At 41.5% G+C, this 22438-nt stretch overlaps 1 protein-coding gene across 1 annotated transcript in view; it reads right to left on the reverse strand.

Moving 5' to 3' along the window:
• Positions 1-11335: 11335 nt before the first annotated feature.
• Positions 11336-22438, reverse strand: part of CAGE1 (cancer antigen 1) — a 48833-nt gene continuing 37730 nt past the window's right edge. The window contains exons 9-13 of the mRNA XM_032861524.1: positions 22290-22394; positions 21432-21502; positions 14530-14598; positions 11585-11624; positions 11336-11473 (exon numbers count right to left, since the gene is read on the reverse strand). Of these exons, the coding sequence (XP_032717415.1) occupies positions 11414-11473; positions 11585-11624; positions 14530-14598; positions 21432-21502; positions 22290-22394 (345 nt within the window). The 3' untranslated portion in view covers positions 11336-11413. The remainder of the gene's footprint in view (positions 11474-11584; positions 11625-14529; positions 14599-21431; positions 21503-22289; positions 22395-22438) is intronic.

The following is a 22438-nucleotide window of genomic DNA, read 5'->3' on the forward strand; positions in this document are numbered from 1 at the left end:
CGGGCTGGCAACCTGAGGTTTGTTGCTCTCCCCGCCCCGCTTGCCCGTTGGTTCCAGTTAATTAGCGTTATAAGTAGTTACTTTTCTTGAATGACGATGCGCCTGGCTCCTGGCGCGGTAGTCTGTATAATTTCAAGTGGTAGGAGGAACGTGAACTACCGTATGTGGCATTGAAAAGCAAAAATGTTTTGTAATATATAATTGTTCAAAAAACTCAAAAAGCATGAAAAACAGAGGAAAATTTTGACTCCTATCTGCCTACACCCTCACCCACAGTTAAACAGTGAGTGCTTAAATTCTTGACATTCCAGAATTATAAATCAGCTAGAACAGTGCCTGGCATATGGTAAACATTTGGCAAATATATAATAGAGGCAACAATGGCTGTTCATTGTTCTTCACTTTCCTTCTCATCTGGTTGGACTTTAGGTTGCTACTCTAGCATTTCATGCCACGAAACAATGTGAACCAAGTACTATTGGACTGGGCCAGTGTGAGATGTCATACGGATAATGGAATAAATAAACCTTGATTGCATGCTTCCTCTTGTCAATCACTATCTCTTAGAGCTGTGCTTTCATGTATAATCTATATAATCTCTAAAAGTCCCTGTGAGCTGGATATTTTTTGCTGAGAAGAAAACACAGTAATTTACCCAAGCTTAAAGGCTAGTCGAAGGCAGATGCAAGACGTGAATGTGGCAGTCTGGTTCGAGATTCCTACTGCGTGGCCTAGAACCATCTGCTGTTCTTCTCCTGCATGGGCTCTGCTCAAGGCCTCATTGGCCTGGGGACCCTGTAAAAGCAGCTTGTGGCTGCTGTTGCCACTAATTCTGTTGGCTAAAACCACAACCTGACCGTGCTGGGCTGAACCAACTCAGCTCCACGCCACTCCACCAGGCCACCAGTGCCACTGACCTGACCCTGCTGCTGTTAAAAAGAAAAATCACAGGCCCAAAATGGCATCACTTAGGCCAAATCACCAAATGTAGATTTGATTAGCAACTTAATTGCAGTTTCAATTTCCCCCAGAAATGGAGTCTTAACCAGTCAGGAATTTTCTGATCAGCAACAATAAGGAATGTTGTCAACCTGGGCCCTTCTCCAACCTCCAAAAGAAGGTAAGGTAATCAACCTAATAAGAGGACCTGTCTTTCCCCCTAAGGAGCCAGAGACTGTGCCTGAAACAATCCTTTCTTTTGCTAGTAACTTCTTGCTCCACCCTTCTTCCTATAAAAACCTTCCATTTTGAATAACTCCTCCTCAGAGCTGCCCTCTGTTTCTAGATGGAATGCTGCCCAATTCATGAATCACAATAAAGCCAAGCAGATCTTTGAATTTCCTTGGTTCAGTTTTGGTTTTTTAACATGGCTAAGGCAGCTGGCAGAAGCAGAGGGCACCCTCCCACTGGGCTGCTGCTTCCGTTTCTATGCTCGGCTGCCGAAGCTGCCACTCTGTGCCAAAGCCACGAAGGCCTCGGCCATTACTTTGTGCTGAACCTTGCCGAGTACTCAACAGGCAAGGGAAGACCCTCCCTCCTCAGCTTTGTGTTTCATGAGTTTCAGATCAGGCCTTTTCTGAGTGCCTGATGTCTGACAGGTTTTTTGACAAACACAGCCTTCTATTTAACTTGCTGCTGTTTCCAGAAAATAGACATTATACAGTACTCAGAATTACCTCTTCTCTCCTTTCTGGACCAAGGATAGCTCACTGACTCCTCTCCCTTCAGAGGACTTATTTCCAGTGGGGAGGATTCTCATTATAATTAAAACGAGATTCCTAGTAGGTCCGTCTCCCCAGTTCTCAGGACGTGTTTAGACAGAGCCCGAACCCATAAGGATAATCCAGTTTAGGCTTAAACTGGGACTGCCACACCAGGTATTAAATGATTACTAATGGATTTTATTTGGGACTTGAATTTTAGATAACCAGCTGCTAAATGATCATCAGGGACAAATAAAATGTGCCTATTCAGGATGTGATTGACATGCAGAATTTAAGGAAAATAAAAACATACAACCAGGAAACAAAGAGACATATGTGACTATCCAACTGGTATAAAAATAAAAAGTAGTTGCCTGTGGATCAGGGAAGTAAAATACTCATCCTGAACTGCATGCTCACATGTATCATGTATTATGATCTATATTCTCCCTATAATAAGCATTCCCTTGGTACCCACCCAGAGCTCTCCCCCTTAGTTGGTTCCAATCCTTGATTCATGGAATTAAGAATCTCTCCACTAATATAAGGGGGCATCTGGCTGGCTCAGCCAGTAGAGCATGTGACTCTTGATCTCAGGCTTGTGAGTTTGAGCCCTGCGTTGGGTATAGAGATTAATTAAAAATAAAATTAAAAAAAAATTCTACTAAGTTATTTAGATCTTTCCAAATATTTTCCCATGCTCTCCTGCTCTCTCACCTCTGCACCTACCTCTCTAAAGATCTTCGTTTTCCGGGAATATACCACATCCTGGTTATTCTCATTCCTATGGCTTAGGCAGATCTACAGTTGATTTTCCACTTTTGGCATTTTCTTCCTTTGGAATTTGTAGAAGCAGAGCCATCTTTTCCCCTGATTACTTAAGTGTTCCCCCAGCATCCTTGGCAAATGGCTCATTAAGCACCAGTTTTTGTTCTGTTATTTTCCTCCAGATAACCACATAGCTGAGGAACTTCCTCATGCCCCATAAATTTCTGCTCATCTGTTACCTTGTTAGTGGGACTTACCTTCACTGCCTAATTTAAAATCACAGCTCTCCAACCTTCCCTCCCCGACACTCTCTATTCCCTTCTTTCTATTCTTCATTCACAGCACTTGTTAATTTCTCACACAATATATACAGTTGGTTATGTGTCCTGTTTGTAAACATCTCCAGACCAGGGATCTTTGTGCCTTTGAGTCAATGTTACAGAAGAGTGCTCTCTCTGTAGTAACTCAGAAAATATTTGTTGACTTTGTTATATTGCAACAAGTGACATCTTTTCTCCACAAATTTATAACCTCAGTTTAGTTGAAGGCTTAATAGGAAATGAAAAAAAAAATATATCAAGGAAAAAAAAAAAGGTTGTTTATTGCATGCAAGCAAAGACTTCAGTGTTCTTTCACCTAGCAAGGGCTGAAGAAAAGAATTGGCTCATGCAAAGAGGACACTACAGGAAAAAGAAATAGAAAATAAGGAAGACTTTCAAAGGAGTCCTGGCTCTCCAGCCCGGCTCCTCACTTAGAAGGAGGGCTTATATTCCCTCTCCGGCCTCCCAGGCATTCGTCCCATCTGGTTCTCTTTCTACACAATTCACAGACCTCCCTAGATCAGATTTCCTTGAAAAGAACCGATGGACAAAAGCATAGTCACCTGATCACTGTCTACAAAACCCGCCACTTACCTCCATTTGTATACTTGGCCTCTGCCCTCCATTCTGTTAAGATTAGAAATGTTTATAGGCCCACAAAGGGCACCCACCATCTGTAGTCTTTGTCCTATCTCCTGCTCAGAAATGTGTGATTCTAAGACTAGCTCTCTCTTCTCTACCTCGTAATAAATTTCTATTTCTCCAATTCATCGTTCCCGTCAACATACAAACATACCCATCTTAAACAAAACTCCCTGTGGCCCCTGTTCCCCTTCAGCAACAGCCTCATTTCTCTGCTTTCTGACTCAGTAAAACATCACTATCTCACCTTTCAATCTTCTCCTCCACATTTCCAATTAGGCTTTTATTTTCACCGCTAAAACGTCTCCATCTTGCTAAACCCCAAAGTCTTCATCTGAGCCCTGCTGTCTCACACTTGTTTTTCTAGGCGCAGTGACAAGCTTACTCTCCCAGTTTTCTTCCCACTTCACGGGGCCCTCCTTCTCCTCCGCCTGCCCTCTAAATGTTGGAACGGATATACTGTGTAAGACTGGAAAACTTATCAGCTCCTATTCTCTGAGAGGGCCTGGAAGACACTCCGTCTACCAAAGAAAGAGGGAATGCACAGGTGAGAAGGGCTCCAGCCTCACTGAGATGAGTGGTGTGCTGACCTCTGGAGCCCAACTGAGGGTTAGAGACGTTGTTACAGAATGGGGCTGATTACAATGAGGATGAGAGGATGAAAATGAATGGAGGCCAGGTGGGACCCCTTAACCATCAGAAACAAGGTGGGCTCAGTAATCACCAGGAGCTGCAAAGTCTGAACAGGGGAGAAGAGTGGAGAACAGGCAGGAGGAGTAACCTGGAGAGAGACAGTGGTTACTAAGATCAATAATACTACCCAACTTAATGTTAACTTATACCATTAAAGAAATCAAGAAAGATCAAGAGGAGGCTGAGGGCAGTTGCCCAGTAAAGTCATGATCCCCTCCTCATCTGGGCATGAGCCAATTTTCAGTTCCAGAATCCAGTAACTGAAGAGAAGCCAGGGTGCTATGATGAGGAGCCCTGAAACACCACAATTCAGTAGTGAATGTGCCATCTTTCTTCGAGGGGGCCTATGGACATTTGCTCACAGTAATCGTGCATGGAGTAAAGGGGAACACCCAGACCTTTGGAGGATTGTTGGACATACGGTCTGAACTGATGTTATATCCAGAACCAACACAGCCCCATTTTAGGGTAGAAGTATAAGGGAGCCAGGCAATAAATGGAGTCCCAGCCTGAGTCCTGCCAACAGTGGGTCCTTTAGGTTATCAGACCCACCCATTTTTGGTCCCTCAAAGTACAAATGGAATGGACGTACTTAGTGGTTGAAAGAACCCTTACATTGGTTCCTAAGGGAGCCATCAGGAGTATTAGAATAGGTGTCTGGGTGGCTCAGTTGGTTAATTGTCCGACTCTTGGTTTCAGATCAACTCGAGCCCCGAGTCAAGCTCACGATCAGTGTGGAGTCTGCTTGAGATTCCCTCTCCCTTGGCCGCCTCCCCATTCATGCATGCTGTCTCTCTCTCAAATAAATAAAATCTTAGAAAAAAAAGAGTATAATGTGTAGGAGAAGCTAAGTGGAAGCTTCTCAAACTGACACTACCACTTCCCTTTCCAACAGAGATAGTAAATTAAAAGCACACCCAATCCCAGGGGAAGGGGAAGGTGTGTGCCACTCCCATAGTGGTGGCGGGCTCTGTCAAATTCCAATTTAGTTTGCCAGCTCGTACCTCCAAGAACTAGATGGATTGTGGCAGGTAACAGTGAAGTACCAAAAGTCACCAAGTAGCAGCCCCACGGCCTCATGCTTTAGAACAGCAGCTGATCATAGTTTGTCCTACTAACCCTTCTCTTATATGTTCCCCAAGAACAAGATTGAACAGAATCCTGAGGAAATGGGGCCATAAGCAGTGACTGACTGCAAATAGGCTGGAGGAGATTTGCGGGGGGGGGTGGCGTGTGGTGGAAATATTCTAAAACTAGGTTGTGGTGTTTACTGCATGACCTTAAATTTACTTCGTAAATCACTGAGTTTTACACTTAACAACAGAGAACTTTTACAGTATGTAAATCATCCTTCAATAAAAGGAAGAGTGTATTTAAAGATTTTATTTGTCAGTGAGAGAACACAAGCAGAGGGAGAAGTAGGCTCCTGCCTGGCAAGGAGCCTGATACAGGACTTGATCCCCAGACCCTGGGATCATGACTTGAGCTGAAGGCAGATGCTTAACGGACTAAGCCAACCAGGCATCCCAGGAAGAGTATATTTGAAAAGATATATTTATTAGTTGTAGTAATTCCTTGTACATTTATGCACTGTAGTTTTTATGCTTACTTGTGAAATAACAGAGACTATATATACTGGCCTCTGCCCTGGTTCCCGTCAGAAAGCACCTGAAACTTTTGTATACTCCTTCGCTGGGCTCTGTGCTCAGACCCGACTCTGCTTGGGATTCTTTCTCTCCCTCTGTCCCGCCCCACCCCCCTCAATAAATAAATAAGATATTTTTAAAAAACCTTTAAAATATATATATTCTAATTGTTCTTTGTGCAAACTTGGCCTTGCTAAATACAAGAGGATATGTGTTTAGTTTCACAGCTTACCCCTGAGGTACCATCACGAATTCATACTGACTCCCAGAGTCCTTTGTAAGTGTTTCAGAGTGGAGCGGCTAGGTTTGACTTACACATGTCACTGGCTCCTACCCAGATTTTTGTTTCTATAGGCAAATATCACTGTCTTTTAAAGATAGACATAATATACAAAATGTTTACATTTTTGCAATGATATTAACACAGTCCTATACTTGTTCTTAACATAACGTCACAATGAACTCCTTCCTTACAAAGCTATTACGGGGAGGCTGGGTCTTGAAACTAGATCTTATGATTCCGTGGTGAGGGCTCTTTTTCCTGAAGCACACTGTCTTCCATGTGCTGTGGTTTAAAGAAGACGGTGCTAAATACCATTAGAAAGTCTCAGATAAAATAGAGGAGAGGCGCCTGGCTGGTTCAGTCAGTGGAGCGTGCGACTCTTGATCTTGGGGTTGTGAGTTCGAGCCCCACATTGGGTGTAGAGATTACCTAAAAATAAAACCGTTAATAAACCAACAAATAAATACACTGATTGCTTTCAGATAAGGATGAGGGTGATATTTAAATTAGGCATTGAAGGGTACAAATGTGTTAACTATGAGGAACTGGTTGGTGGGGGTGGGGAAGGGAGGAAGTTTCGTTGAGTTAGGGCAGGGAAGGGCATTCCCAGAAAAGGTAACAAGATGGGCGAAGGCACCCAAGTAGGATGGGGTCAGAGCATGTAAAGAAATAGATGTGGGATTAAAAAGTAAGAATTTGAAACTGCATCCTTAAAATATAATTCAGTAAATTATGGTGCACACAACACACACACACACACACACACACACACACACACACATATAAACTCCATGAAATATTATACAGCCTTTAAAATTGAGACTGGCATATTGAGACAGCCAATATAGAAGAACATTCATCCAGAAACACGATGAGTCGAGATGCCTGGTTGGCTAAAATCAGGTGCTTTGTAAACTGTCAATCATTTCTCAGAAGGTATAACAGGGCATGAAAAGAGCAACCACGACAGTGTTAGACAACTTCAGGCAGGATGTTTTTCAGGTGAGAGCAAGAATTCAGTGACGAGTTACAAACTAAAGGTGGGAGAGAATCAAAACAATGGATGAGGCAAGTCCTGAAGAAGATGCAATGGGTCCAAATCACAGGAACAAGGAACTAGAGGGAAGGAGAACCAAGTGGAGAAAAACAGAAATTGTGAGGCAGAGAGGAAATTGTACCTCCTTGTCATATCCTGTGATGAGACCCAAAGCTGTGCTCTGTGAAGGCAGAGGCTGTGTCTATTTCAAAACTTCGCCTCCCCTTTTGAGTCTCCAATTGCAAGAAGAGAGTGAAGCTTTCAGCCACGAGCTCCCACTTAACGACAGCACAGCCCCTGGCTGCCCTGAGCATGCCTATCCTGATTTCCTTTCTTCCATGCTCAGCGGAAGAGGTGTCCCTGTTTCTATGAGGTGCTGCTGAACTGAGTCTCTCTCTTTCCGCTCCTGAAACCTTGACTCATCAATTAACCCTGCTCTCCCCTTTATCTTTAGTCCCTTCCCTGGCCTCTGGATCCTTCTCAGCATATATGTAACGACTTCTTAAATATCTCCTAGATGTTTCACGGCAACCTCACATGCGTGCTATCTTTCCCTGCAAATCAGCTGTCCCTCTTGTGTTCTCTACTTCAGTTAGGACAACACAACCAGAACTCTGCTAGGCTTCCCAGGCTCCTCTTTTAGCTCTGCAGCTAACCAATTACCAAATCCTTTTCACTTTACCTTTAACTTCGCCGGGCATCCATATATTCCTCTTCATTTTCATTGTCATGAGTTTAGTTTCTGGTATCAGTTTTCCTTGCCTGGAGCCCTGTAGCTGTCTCTCAACAGGTGCTCCCAGTTCTGGCATCATCCGTCACCACCCTACCCTTCACCCCACTTTTAGGGTGAACTTTCAAAAGGCATATCTGACCACATCACTCCTCGACTTAAAATCTTTCAGAGCTTCTCATAAGGATAAAGTTCACGTTTTTTGGCAAGGCATACAGTGCTATTCATCATCATCTTCGTCTCCTGCCACATGAAGAACGTGGGTTTTATTTGTTATTATTTTTTAAAGATTTTATTTACTTGTCAGAGAGAGAGAAAACACACACAGGGGGAGTGGCAGGCAGAGGAAGTGTTTTCGAGAAGCAGGCTCCCACTGAGTAGGGACCCTGATGCTTGGTTCCATCCCAGGAGTCCGGGATCATGACCTGAGCCAAAGGCAGATGCTTAACCTACTGAGCCACCCAGGTGTCCCAAACATGGGTTTTAGACACGACTTGTGGTTCAGGGGATGTAACACAGCGTGCTCCGAGTGTGCCTCCGTGTTTTGAGTGTGCTGTGGCTTTCCTCTTCCATCTGTCTGGGGGCTATCCACTCGCGATAGATCTGGCTCATGTGTCACCCTCTCTGGAAAATCTTCCTGAGTTTCCCATACATAGTCCTGAGCCATTTCATTTATGCTTCTAGAGCACCCTGGGCAGGTACGCCGGCACCCCACTCTAGAATAGAGTCTGTCTCCCTCAGTAGATGACGTAGTCCTTGAGTGTCTTTGCCTGGTTATGTTGTGTCCTTGGCATCTAACACTGACGCTGTCACATCATTTATTGAAAGTCTCTAAATGTTTATTGAAAGAAGCACAGGCTTAGACTCTGTGTCCTTCAGTCAGGTACCAATGGAGGTACATTCATGTTGAGACAACCTGTGGGTAAAAGATCATAAATGTCTAATAATGTACATGGCAAACGTAAAGCTTATGCATGCGCTCGTTTGCAAACTATCTAATCCTTCCTTTCCAACTGCTTCATCACATTCATGTGTGGATCCCAGAACTGCCTTAGCCATCCTTACGTTAATATTTGCCCTTCTCCTATCATATTTTAATTTTTCTTAGAGGATCTCCTAAAACTACTACTAATAATGTATCTTTTTTAAAAAGATTTTATTTATTTATTTGACAGACAGAGATCACAAGTAGGCAGAGAGGCAGGCAGAGAGAGGGGGAAGCAGGCTCCCCGCTGAGCAGAGAGCCCAATGTGGCGCGCTTGATTCCAGGACCCCAGGATCATGACCCAAGCTGAAGGCAGAGGCTTTAACCCACTGAGCCACCCAGATGCCCCCAATAATGTATCTTTTTAAAACTTGAATCACTTCCAAAACTTTCAGTGCTTAATGTTCTGAAACACACCACTGTCGCAGTTGAGATGGGCTATGCATGTCTCATCATTCATCTTAAAAGGTGTTGCAATTTGCTGAATTTTGTGAAGTTCACATTTAAGATTTGTCTTATAGAATTCCTCAGCAAAAATGACAATAATAATAATAATAATAGCTTTTATTTATTCAGTACTTCCTTTAAGGCCAGATATATATTCTCTGTATATTTTCCTCCTGTACTTACCTGAGTAATTTAAGTGCAAAACTAATTTCAGCAAGCTAAAATCATCTCTTCCCTTCCAATAGTTGATTCAACAGCTACCTCGCCATCCTGGCTTTAAGATTTATCAAAAAAATAATACGCATGTATGTATATTTGTTTTTCTGATACATCTCACAAAATCAGTTGCCGCTGGTTCCTTTGTTTAAATTCGGAACTAATTCCTGAAAACTGTGTTAAAGTAGAATTATGAGGATTACATCTTAGACCAGTCCTCTCCTTTCATCTGGGTTTTAATTCCAGAGGATTTCAGAATTAGTGTCTTAAAATTTGGTTGGTAGTAGGAAGAGCCTGCCTGCTTAGAGAGAAAAAGGATCTCCTCCAGGGCGAAACAAACAGTTGAAATGAGATAAATTACTATTTTTATGTGTCATCCAAGAATTGATAATATGGAAGTGCTATTCTGTGTGAATGAAAATAGACATTTGGAAAAGAAGCCACTGCATTCCCCTGTTTATGCTAAAGTAGAATATGTTTCATTGTTCATGAGAATAAATTAGAAGAAAAGTAATCACATTTTTTGGAATGTAAAGTTTTATCATTTATGTAGATTTTAATGTATTATTTATATGATGGACCTGGGTTCTATACTTAGTAATAATGACTCTGTTCCTGGATTGGTTGACAAAAATGATTAATGTTTAATCTTCAGTCCTGTTTAATCTAAATAATTTATATTTTCTTCTAAAACAACTGGCATCTAAAAGTGAAAGGAAAAAATATATCTTTAATTTTTAGGAAACACAGGCATTCAGTGATAGAACAGCTGATTCTTGATTCCATGTGGAATTCTTGATTACACACACAATTCTTATTCCATAAACAGCTAATTCTTAAACACATGGAAAAGGGGTGCTATAGATAGATGAACAGATGAACAGATGAAAACCTACAGATAGATGAACTTCTCAGATAATACTGATACTATATTTTAATAAGGAGTTTTGTTTGTTTCAACCTTTTTTCCATTAAGGAACATGACAAGGACCAAGGATGGTTGAATTTCCTCTTCCTTGGTTTGGTTGCCAGTTGGCAGAATGAAGACAAAGGAACAGAAGCAAGCATCTAAGTAATTCATGAAGTGACTCATCAGTACAGTATAACGAAGAGTTGGTAGTGTTAAGGTATTCTCATAACTCAACTATTAGAACAGCTGGAGCTCAGTGGGGCATATAGAGACATGCCCTTTGACTGTACCCTCTTCCACAAAGCTATGCCAGATATAAACCATGGGTTTTCATGAATACATACGCTCGGCCCAGGGTGGGACAAGGGCAACAGTGGCTGTATCTTCTATTAAGAATTACTCCAGCATGGGTAGCATTGGTAATGGGTTCTGAGTCTCCTTCCTATTTCATACCTATTCTGGGGTAGGTGCTTGGGAATACCAAAACGAATACGAGATAATCCCTGCACTCAAAGGGTTCCTATCAAGCTGAGCTTGAGCTGGCAGATAAGTTTGTAAGGTGGGAACTAAAGTAAGGGGACACAGGAACTGAGAGAGAGCATTCTTGGCAGGGGAAGCTGTATAGGCAATATCAGGAAGGCATGAAAATAACATAGCATGTTTGGAAAGGGGCAAGTGGTTTGATATGGTTGGGTGTATGACGGTGAGAAGGTGAGAACGAAGTAGTGAATGAGAAGACTGGATAGGAAGGCAAGGGCCAGGTCATAGAGGATCTTATGTGCTGTATTAGGGAGCTCAAACTGATCCGGAATGCAACAGGGAACCATCGAAAAGTTTTATATAGGGAAGGGGCTTCATCTTATTTGCTTCTGAAAGATCGAGGTCTGCTCGGTGGAGGATGGAAGGAAGGGGCACCCAGCTGGAGGCAGAAACACCAAGCAGATGATTGTCATCCGCGAGATAAGAAATGATGAGGGCCCGACATGAAGCAGTAGCTGTAGGGATGATGTGAAGACACCGATACAAGGAAAATTTCAGAGGGAGGGCTTCCCAGTTACAGGACGTATGATGATCAGAGGCCGAAGAGGCCTCATCTGAGGGCAGAAAGGAAAGCTAAGCTGAACATTCCTGAAATTTAATCTTGTGCTACTGTCAAATTACATGGAGATACAACATTCTTTATAGCAATCATCAATATGACTTACCGTGGTCAAGGACTTTGGGTGATTTTCTAATCTTCTGGGCCTGTAGGAGACAGAAGGAGAAAAAAAAAAAACAACCAGGTGGTGGCAAGGAGGGCTTAAACAGTGAACCTAATGAACAAGGACCGCATTATTTGATAAATTCGTGCCCTCACTTTCAAGGAGAAATTGCCACTTAGGATAGAACTATCAGACCCTAAAAGAGGAAGCTTTTCATTGTATGTCATATACGGATCAGTCTCATTGCAATTGAATAAACGTACTGAGCCACGGTCTTGCTATGTTTTAACATTCTCATGGATTTCTTTAGGATAAGATTATGGCTCCTTGAAAGTGATGAAGAACTAGAGGCAAAAAAAAAAAAAAATCTGAAATTATTAACATGCTGGGCTCGCTCTTATCTCCCTATTTCCCAGTCTTCCACTCCTGAACACAATCAGCACCAGGAGCACCATAATTCTGAGACGGTGCGGAAGTAGTCTAAAGCGCGTTCCCATGGTTGAATTTGCTGAGGCCCGTGGGAAGCTTCAAGGATGGTGGCTGAAGACTCCTGTAAGTCTCCAGTTTTCTAAGAAACAGCCTTGATCAGCTGGAAAGGGCCTTGCGAGGTCTTTGGCTCAGCTGCCTCCCCCACCCCCACCCCTGGGCTTCAAGGCCGGTCTAAATCTATACAAAAGGGCCTCAAATCCACTTTATAATTGGCTAAGTGTCAGTGAACAACTATCTGAACTAGTGAAATGTGTGAATTTATATATTAATTTTCTTATTTTAAAAGATTCCGGGGGAAAAAAAAATTCCACACTTTCTGTCAGCAACTCAGAGAAGACTCATACTCAGTTTAAATCAGCAATTACTGAGCATCTGTAATATGCCAGGCATCAGATCATGTTCTTTCATATTAGGGAAAAAAGCCCTCATAGTTAACCTATCACTTTGCAAACACTAGTATAAATCTGCTAAGGGGTTTTAATTTTCAAAACATAGTTGTATTGCAAATAGTATGCTGAACATTCATGACTTGTGACGAAGTCCAAATGCGACTTTAATGTCTGCCTCCCGTTTCTACTTTAGACTTTCTGCACTCAGGGGAGATTTTCCTTTGCCGTCGGCTGAATGTGCAGCAGGCCCAGTGAGGTTTTGCTTACTCTGAGATAAGGTCAGTCTTCCCTGTGAGGCAGGCACACAGTCTCAGTTTGGTAAGCAGAATGTCCAAGACTTAAATGTGAATCCTTTAATCGTCATTCAAAAGTAGGATTTCTCATCCCCTCCTCTAAGCTAAGCCTTGTAGTTGGTGGACACCATCTGCTACTGGAGGTCAACTTCTGCTCTCTCTAGGTTTTCGACCTTGTCCATTTGCAGGAGGAGGGAGAAGAAGCAAGATGATAGGAGATTTTTACTTGGCTTGGTGGCTTCAGAGTCCCTGGGCCTGGAAAGTAGCTAAGCTGAGTCTTTCTCTGTGCAGCTAGCCAGGGCGAAGGACCTCTGTCCTACAGTTGCCCTTGACTGAGGCTGATGGATCTCTCCTCTGGTGGTCACTTGATACTCCTTCATCAGCCGGTAAGAATCTGGTATTCCCTTCCTGCCTCTTGCTGCTGGTGTCCTTCCAGGTGGCTTTGGGCAGAGCCCAAGATAACTCAACTCCCTCCTGCTTGGTTCTTAACAAACTATCACACACCTCTTCTGTCCTGGGGACAAGCTCAGAGAGAACAGGCCACCTCACACAGCCCCTCTGGGGGGCTGCCACGGTTTGCTTTAGTTTTCTCAGGTAGGGTGCATCACTGATTCCCTCTTCCCCAAATTTTAGGAAATGCAGATTAAAGCTCTCCAGGTGATCTTCTGGAAACCCCCTCACCAGGCTTTCAATAAAAGAGGTAGAATTATTTGGGGGCGATGGGAGTCCACAACATGATGGATTCAAAGAAATTTCTTCTCTAGTCTTCCCCACTCTCCACACTTTCTATATATGGGATCTGGCCAAAAGATACGAGTCATGAAACAGGTTCTTTGAAATTTCCTTCAGAAACCCTACACACGGGGAAAACTCACTCTCACTTTAAGAACTGATGACTGGGGGCTCCTGGGTGACTCAGTTAGTTAAGCAACTGCCTTTGGCTCAGGTCATGATCCTGGAGTCCCAAGATCAAGTCCCGCATCAGGCTCCCTGCTCAAAAGGGAGTCTGCTTCTCCCTCTGACCCTCCACTTCTCCTGTGCACGTGCTCTCTCTCTCTCAAATAAATAAAATATAAAAAAAAAAAAACAACTTGTGACTATTTTATTAACACCTCAAGGACTAGGCCAGGAAGAATCCCATTTTAATATCCTACTACAGTCTTAATCAACCCCATACGGTTTGTGCATATCCCTTGCAGCATCAAATCCACAGAAATAATGGGTGGTAAGTTTAACATTAGTATAAGAAAGTCTGGTCATAAAACATAAATGTAAGCTGTTTTGCTGTAGACGAAATCTTAGCTCATAATCTTTTTGGTATCTTCCTTAGAGGAGATTGTAAGTTCCATGAGGGTAGGTATTCTGACTTTCCAATTCAAGTCCTATCAAAAACATTTATCAAGCAACTATTTTATGCTAGGTAAAATACCAAGAACTTGCATATAGTTTATCTTAAGTTAAGAGAAGGAAAAAACTTTTTTTTTGATGTATTATCTATATACTTATGTTTTCTTATTTTTATTTTTAAAGACTTTTTAAATTTATTTGACAGACCGAGATCACAAGTAGGCAGAGAGGCAGGCAGAGAGAGAGAGAGGAGGAAGCAGGATCCCCACAGAGCAGAGAGCCCAATGTGGGGCTTGATTTCAGGACCCTGGGATCATGACCCGAGTCGAAGGGAGAGGCTTTAACCACTGAGCCACCCAGGTGCCCCTATACTTACGTTTTAAAGTTAAAGACATTGTTATTTAGAAAAAAAAGAGAGAGAAAAACTTACCGTGGTTTTCTTGCTTTCTCTCTGGGCCTCCTAATTAAATCTTCCAAATGTTTATTTCTCTCTTCTAAACTGAAGGGAGGAACAATTGAATTTTATGACTAAAATTGACTTTTCCAAAGTAATCTTTTGTTGGACGCATTGGAGGATTTGAGATGAATATAAATGGTGAATCTAGCTTTTTGGCAAAGTCTTTCATCCATCTACTTCAGTATACGACAATTTGGAATTCTTTCCTAGCAACTCCAATGATTTAATCAGTCTCTCCCTTTAGGGGTTCCAGTAGTGAGGAGGGAAAGCAGACAGTGGTAAATCCACGAAGTGACAGTTCGATGTCCTATTCATTTATACACACTGTGGGTAGAGAACTGATCCCTGCCAACATAATCCTGGGGGTAACATGTTAAAAGCACAGCCCCTGAACTGTGAACTGCTTGAACATGGGGAAATACGAAATAGTGTCATAGGAAGGATCACAGCACTCGGGGGCCTGTCGGAGATTTACTTGTGTTCTACTTTAATGGCTTCCAATAAGAGCGATACTAGCAGGTTCCCTTCTTGCCTCTAGGAGGGCAAATTAATTAAAATAGTCTCTTCCCAAACTCGCTTTCCCAGCCAGGGACAGGTTATCACTTTCCTGCGGCCGCTGAACAGATTATTACTACAACCTTGGTGGCTTGGAACAAGGCACATTTATTCGGGAGGTCCGAAGTCTGAAATCAGATGCACTGGGCTAAAATCAGGGTGTCCGCAAGGACGTGCTCCCTCCAGAGGCTCCGAAGCAGTATTCTTGGCCTCTCCTTTCCTATCATGTCTGGCTGCAGTCCTAATTCCGTGGTTCCTGCCTCGTCAGCACATCGCCTTTTCTGCCTGCCTGCTTGCTTGTTTGGTCATACTGCCTTCCTCCCTCATCAAATTTCTCTCTGCCTCCCTCTTATAACAACAATTGTGACTGTCTTTAGGGCTCCCCTGGATAATCCAGGATAATATTGTCATCTCAAGATCCATCATTTAATCATGTCTGCAAAGTCCCTTTTGCCAGATAAGGGCACATTCACAAGTACCAGGGAATGTGGCTGTCTTTGGGAAGCCATTACTCAGCCTACCACAGAGATAGGAAATTCTCTTGCGGAAGTCATAATCGCAAATGCAAATGCCTATGGAAGAGTCAGGCAAGTATATGAAATGAGTGCAGCCAGCTAAGGGGGGATTGGAGCAACCCAGAGAGCATATACCCCTATTGTAGAGGTCTCTTCTAGACAACAGGTTTGAGCAACAGAAAATTGATCAAGGCAAAAGGGCCCGAGGTGACCCCAACCCCTGAAATGAATACAGACAAACCTAGGAGGCAACTCACCTCAAAATATCCATAAGCCCTCACTAACCAATGGGCTACTTACAACCAAACACAGTTACCCCAAAAGGGAAAATTCCAAATGTCCCATACCTCGTTCCTTTTTCCTTTAAATACGGCTCCCACCCACTACCTCAATGCAGACAGGCTCTGCTTTGATGGCCTGCCTATTGCTTCTCTGCGGTATATTCAGCTGGATTTACTGAATAAACTCCTGTCTCCTTTGTTCTGCCTCCAGTGAATTCCTTCACAGCCTGAGAGCCCCAGCTTCCGCCAGATCAGGTCACCCCACGTTTGGGGAATCCCATCTGATGGGGAGAGACACCACACCTATTATCTGCCTGAAGGACAAAGTTGCTACTTGTCTCTTGCCTGATGTTGCCTAGTGGGAATGTTACAGCAACGATGGCAGATCTTACTTTTAAAGAGGAGATGGAAATCGAAATTTTTACAGGAAATCTTCCTTTTTTTTTTTAAAGATTATTTATTTATTTATTTGACAGCGAGAGAGAGAGAGAGAGAGAGAGAGGGAGAGAGATCATGAGTAGGCAGAGAGGCAGGCAGAGAGAAAGGGGGAAGCAGGCTCCCCGAGGAGCAGAGAGCCCGATGCAGGGCTTGACCCCAGGACCCTGGGATCATGACCTGAGCCGAAGGCAGAGGCTTAACCCACTGAGCCACCCAGACGCCCCAGAAATCTTCCTTTTTAAGTATTGGCAGTATTTTAAAAATAAGCATTATATGGGCAAAACAAAGTATATGTCTCAGGGTAAGACATGCACAGTGGCGTTTTGAAGCCTCTGCATTACTGTCCAGAGATATCAGGCTTTTGTTTTCCAAGGTTAGAGAGGAGACATTGTCCAATCCAGGAGGAGATGACAATCTTAAATAGGCCCTCTGTTTCCAAACAGCTTGAATCTATCATTTTGTCCTTCTTTCTCAGAGTTCTTTTGACCATTCTATGGTCCTTTGAATTTCCATATGAATTTCAGAATCAGCTCGTCAATTTCTATTTTGAAAGCCTGCCGAATTTTTATTGAGATTCCATTGAATCTGTAGATCAGCGTGAGGGGAAACGAAGGCTTCACAAGAATGATTCTGAAGAGCCATGAAAAGGCATATCTCTTCATTTAGCTCAGTCTTCTTTATCCTCTCTCTATAGTGTTTTATACTTTGTATAGTCTTTCACATTTTTTGTCAAATTTATCCCTGTGTAATTCATATTTTCAGTGCTTTTAGAAATATTTTTATTTTTTAATTTAGATTTCTGATTGCCCATTGCTAGTATATAGAAATGCTACTGATCTCATGTTCTGCAACTTTGTTAATCTCTTAATAGTCTTTTTTGTAGGGACGCCTGGGTGGCTCAGTAGGTTAAGCCTTTGCCTTCGGCTCAGGTCATGATCTCAGGGTTCAGCAGGGAACCTGCTTCCCTCTCTCTCTGCCTGCCTCTCTGCCTACTGGTGATCTCTCTGTCAAATAAATAATAAAAATAAATAAAAAATAAAAAATAGTCTTTTTGTAGATTTCATCAGATTTTCTACACAGATGATCAGGTCATTTAAAAAACAAATTCATGAGGGTTTTGGAGGGGCGGGAGGTGAAAGGTTGGGTGAGCCTGGTGGTGGGTATTATGGAGGGCACTCATTGCATGGAGCACTGGGTGTGGTGCATAAACAATGAATTCTGGAACACTAAAAAGAAATTAAAAATAAACAAACAAAAATTAAAAAAAAAAAAACAAATTCATGGGTGCCTATGTGGCTCAGTCACTAAGTGTCTGCCTTCAGCTCAGGCCATGATCCCAGGGTCCTGCGATCGAGCCCTGCATCTGGCTCCCCGCTCTACAGGAAGCCTGCTTCTCCCTCTCCCACTCTCCCTGCTTGTGTTCCCTCTCTCGCCATCTCTCTCTCTCTATCAAATAAGTAAATAAACTCTAAAAAAAAATTCATTTACTTGTTCATTTTTAACTTGAATGCCTTTTATTTCCTTCTGGTTGCATTGGGCAGAACTTCCAAGTACAATATGAATAGAAATCATTTCTGATCTTGAAAAAGTATTCAGTCTCTCATCCTCAAGTAGGACTTTAATAGTATTTTTTCTATGGACACTCTTCATCATACTGAATGAGTTCCCTTCTGTTCCTAGTTTGTTTGGTGTTTGTATCAGGAGTGGCTCTTGTGAAATGTTTTTTCTGTCCAATGATCATATGTTTTTTCCTTTTTAATTTTTCATATGTTGTCCTATGTTAACAGGATTACTTCACATAGAGCTGACCCCCCCCCCATTTTTTGCCCATATAAGGTAGCGTTCACAGGTTTCAGGGATTAGGATGTTATTATCTTGTAGGGAGCCATTTTTTTCTCTGCCGTAATTACTGTTCTGCCATTTACTTTTTTTTTTTTTTTCAGCGTAACAGTATTCCTTGTTTTTGCACCACACCCAGTGCTCCATGCAATCCGTGCCCTCTCTAATACCCACCACCTGGTTCCCCCAACCTCCCACCCCCCGCCGCTTCAAACCCCTCAGATTGTTTTTCAGAGTCCATAGTCTCTCATGGTTCACCTCCCCTTCCAATTTCCCCCAACTCCCTTCTCCTCTCTAACTCCCCTTGTCCTCCATGCTATTTGTTATGCTCCACAAATAAGTGAAACCAAATGATAATTGACTCTCTCTGCTTGACTTATTTCACTCAGCATAATCTCTTCCAGTCCCGTCCTGCCATTTACTTTTACCTCTTCTTTTTCTCATGCCAACCTTTTTTCATTAAAAAAAGAAAAAAGAAGTCAAAGAAATACAATGGAATTGTGATTATAGAGCAGTGTCAATGCTCTTTTAATATGTTACATATTTAAATGTGGCTATTTTGTTGGGGTTACAAGTCTTAAAGGTTAACAATTGTCCACTTTATTCTCTGTGATCAAGATACATAAACCATGGATTTTTAAAAAGATTTTATTTATTTATTTACTTGGAGGGGAGGGGCAGTGGGAGAGGGAGAGAGAGAATCTCAACCAGACTCTCTGCTGAGCACGGAACCTGACTCAGGGCTCAATAACATCACCCTGAGATCATGACCTGAGCCGAAACCAAGAGTCAGATGCTTAACTGACTGAGCCACCCATGGATTTTTAACTGGGTGATGGGCATTTAAAAAAACCTATGGATTTTTAAACACATGTTCAAGCCAGGAAAATATTATTGATCACCCTGTGTTTAGACTATAATGGAATTAGGAAGAAAGGTTATGGATTTACACTCTGGAATTTTCTGTGACTTCTGATTTGGTTTTGCACAGAAAAACATTTATAGGGACTTCACATGACTAGAAACCACAGTGCTGTGAAAGGGCAGGAACTATTATCTATGAATGCAGTGTTGTCTATGAGAGACATGCATGGCCTTGGAAGTATGCTTCAAGGATGCAGTAGGTACTCTGGATGATAAATAGTGAATACATTAATGTAAAGGACACTGACAAATGCCCTCAAAGCCTATAGACTACAATGGTCCACGATGGACCACGATGGACAGACGATAAAAATGGAAGATCACCTAGAATAAAAAGGTAGCATGGCTGGAGAACATGGGAGGCCAGGATAAGAAATGAACAGACACTTTTTTTTTAATAACCCTCTACCTATTACTCCATGGGTATTATACTGTGCCCCACTTACTTATTCTTTAATCTTCCAAAAAGGACTAAAGTTTCTTCCCAAAGTTCATGCATATTTTTTGTAGGGAACTTTTGTTTGCTATTATATAGAAAGTTTTAAAAATTGGACTTATTTACAACGTGTTGCTCATTTACAGAAATTCAATTGACTTTGGAAGTTTTTCTTGTAATTGTTAATTTTGCTAAAGTCATTTATAAATATCGGTAATTTATATGTAGATTGTTTTGGGCTTTCTTTTCAGGCAATTATATTGTTGGAAAATAATGAGTTTTGTTACTTTCATACCAACCTTTAGGATTTTTTTTTTTCTCTCTTCTTATAGCACTGGTGAGGACTGCTAGCACAACGCTAAATAAAATTGGCAACAACCATGGGTTTATTTATCTTGTTCCTGATTTTTAGATGAAATACTTGGGAGTGTATCAATTGATTATTACAGTGGCTTTGGTTTTTTTTGGATGGAGGGATGGGAATGTAACTTTTTATCAAAAAGTAGACGATTTCCTTTCTTGTATTTTTGTTATGAGTTCTAAAAAAAAAAAATTCTTATTGTATACTGCTGTAGAATTCCTGAACGTATTGAAATGATATTTTCTCCTTTAATCAGTTAATGTGGTGGACTTTATTAATAGACTTTCTAATGCTGAACCTTTCATTGTTGCGATAAATTCAATTTGCTCAGGATGCACTTTTGTTTTTTCTTTTCATTGCCGGATTCAGTTTATTTATGATTTTTGTTTAGAATTTTTGCATCTATATTTATGATGAAATTAGTTTATCATTTATTTCTCAGGCTATCATTGTCTGTTTTAATGTTGAGATTACATTGTTTTTCTTTTTTTTTAAGGATTTAAAAAAATTTTTTTTTTAACAGAGAGAGACACAGCAAGAGGGAACACAAGCAGGGGGAGTGGGAGATGGAGAACAGGCTTCCCACAGAGAAGGGAGCCTGATGTAGGGCTTGATCCCAGGATGCTGAGATCATGATCTGAGCCAAAGGCAGACTCAGGCGAGTAGAATTTAGTGATTCATCACTTACGTATAACACCCAGTGCTCATCACAGTGCCCTCTTTTTTTTTTTTTTTAAAGATTTATTTATTTTATTTGACAGAGATCTCAAGTAGGCAGAAGCAGGCAGAGAGAGAGGAAGGGAAGCGGGCTCCCTGCCGTATCTTCAGGATACGGTTTCTGCCTGCTTTTCTCATTGCATCTTGCCATTCCCCCTGCCTTGCTTTCAGCCACAGTGGAGATGTTATATCTTCTCAAATGTGAGCTAGCCGTGTAGAAATTTCATATTTGGGGTATCTTCCTATGTAAGAATAGACCTTTTGCTTAAGCTCTAGTGATAGCTAGCACAGTCTAAACGAAATTGTGGGAAGGATGAGGAAACAGCTTAAGAGAAATGAGGATAAGAAATGAGTGAAAAAATATGTAGAATTTAAAAACACGAATTTTGGAGTACTTTCAAGCTGAATCCCATTCTAGTGAGAGTTTAATTGGTTCTTGATCAACGTACATGCATGTTTCATTTGGTGTACATTCAGAAACTTTTTGTGGATAAAGTCTAAGCATTGCAAGGTTATTTTACTTGAATACCAGGGAATAGCTTCTGAAATTTTTGGATATCTCTCACTAAGTCCGTCACCTCCCACCTCCCTGAAATCAAAGGGAGCTCTGAGAAAGAAAGATGAAAATCCAGTGATTCAAGTAGTCAGACATTACGCATACTATTTCATTGAAGAAATGGTCTTAATGTACAAAAACTGTACATTTTTCCTCCTCCTAGGAGTTTAAGAACAGAAACTTGGCAAGCCAGAGAGCAAACCCAATATGAGTACATGTTTATAAAATTAAAAACTATGCTTTTTCAACTTACTGTGCAATCTGGGAGTGGGATATCGTGAGCCTTTGGTTAGCACATTCGATGATTTCTTCGTAGGATGTAATCTTGAGAAAAGAAGCTAAAAATTATTCTCTGACATGGAGTTTTTATTTTTTGCTTTAAAAAACCTCTACATCCTGACATTCAATTATGTGACTCCCACAGTAGGCAAAACTACTTTCTTATAGTTCTGAAATCAGGAATGTGAATAGAAATAGAATTATAAAGTGCCTACTCATCATGAAGGAGTGAACTGTCAGAAAGCAGACAACTGTCGGGTCAACTATAATCCAGTTGTCTTCCTTACAAGCGGTGGATGTATCCACTAAGGGTCAGAGCCTGTTTGGTTAAAGTTAATGCAGCTTTTAGGAGGTAAACTTGAATGTTAAGTTGGCAAGATTTATAATTACCCTCAAAATGAAATTGTAACACTAAGACTTGAAATTGCTGATGGCAGAGGTAAAGATACACAGAATGTTCTTTGCTAGGTTGTCAGCTAAAAAAGCAAATGAGACGGTTTTATAATGTCATTAAGAAGTAAAAGGAATCAATATAAATATTTCCATCACTCCTCAGATACTTTGCAGCACCAAAATTCTATTATTTTAGTATTTGGCATAGTTTTAACATTTTATTATTTTTAAAAGATTTCATTCATTTATTCATTCATTCATTCATTTATGAGAGACAGAGAGAGGGAGAGGTAGAGGGAGAAGAAGGCTCCTTGCAGAATCCTGATGTAGGACTTGATCCCAGGACCCTGGGATCATGACCTGAGCTTGAAGGCAGACACTTAACCAACTGAGCCAGCATAGTTTTTAAAAACAAAGATTTCTATAAGAAAATTTGTACCTTATTTATTAAGTTGCCTAAATGTCTTTGATATTTGTCATTTTCTTCAATGAGTCTGCTGCAGTGGTCTTCTTTTGATTCCAGAAGATTTCCCAATTTTGCAATCTATGGAGAAACATCAGTAAAAATACTAACCTAAAAATTGTCAT

This window comes from Lontra canadensis, unplaced genomic scaffold, assembly GCF_010015895.1.
Source record: "Lontra canadensis isolate GAN:19392208 unplaced genomic scaffold, GSC_riverotter_1.0 scaffold21, whole genome shotgun sequence".
Classification (NCBI taxonomy): domain Eukaryota; kingdom Metazoa; phylum Chordata; class Mammalia; order Carnivora; family Mustelidae; genus Lontra; species Lontra canadensis.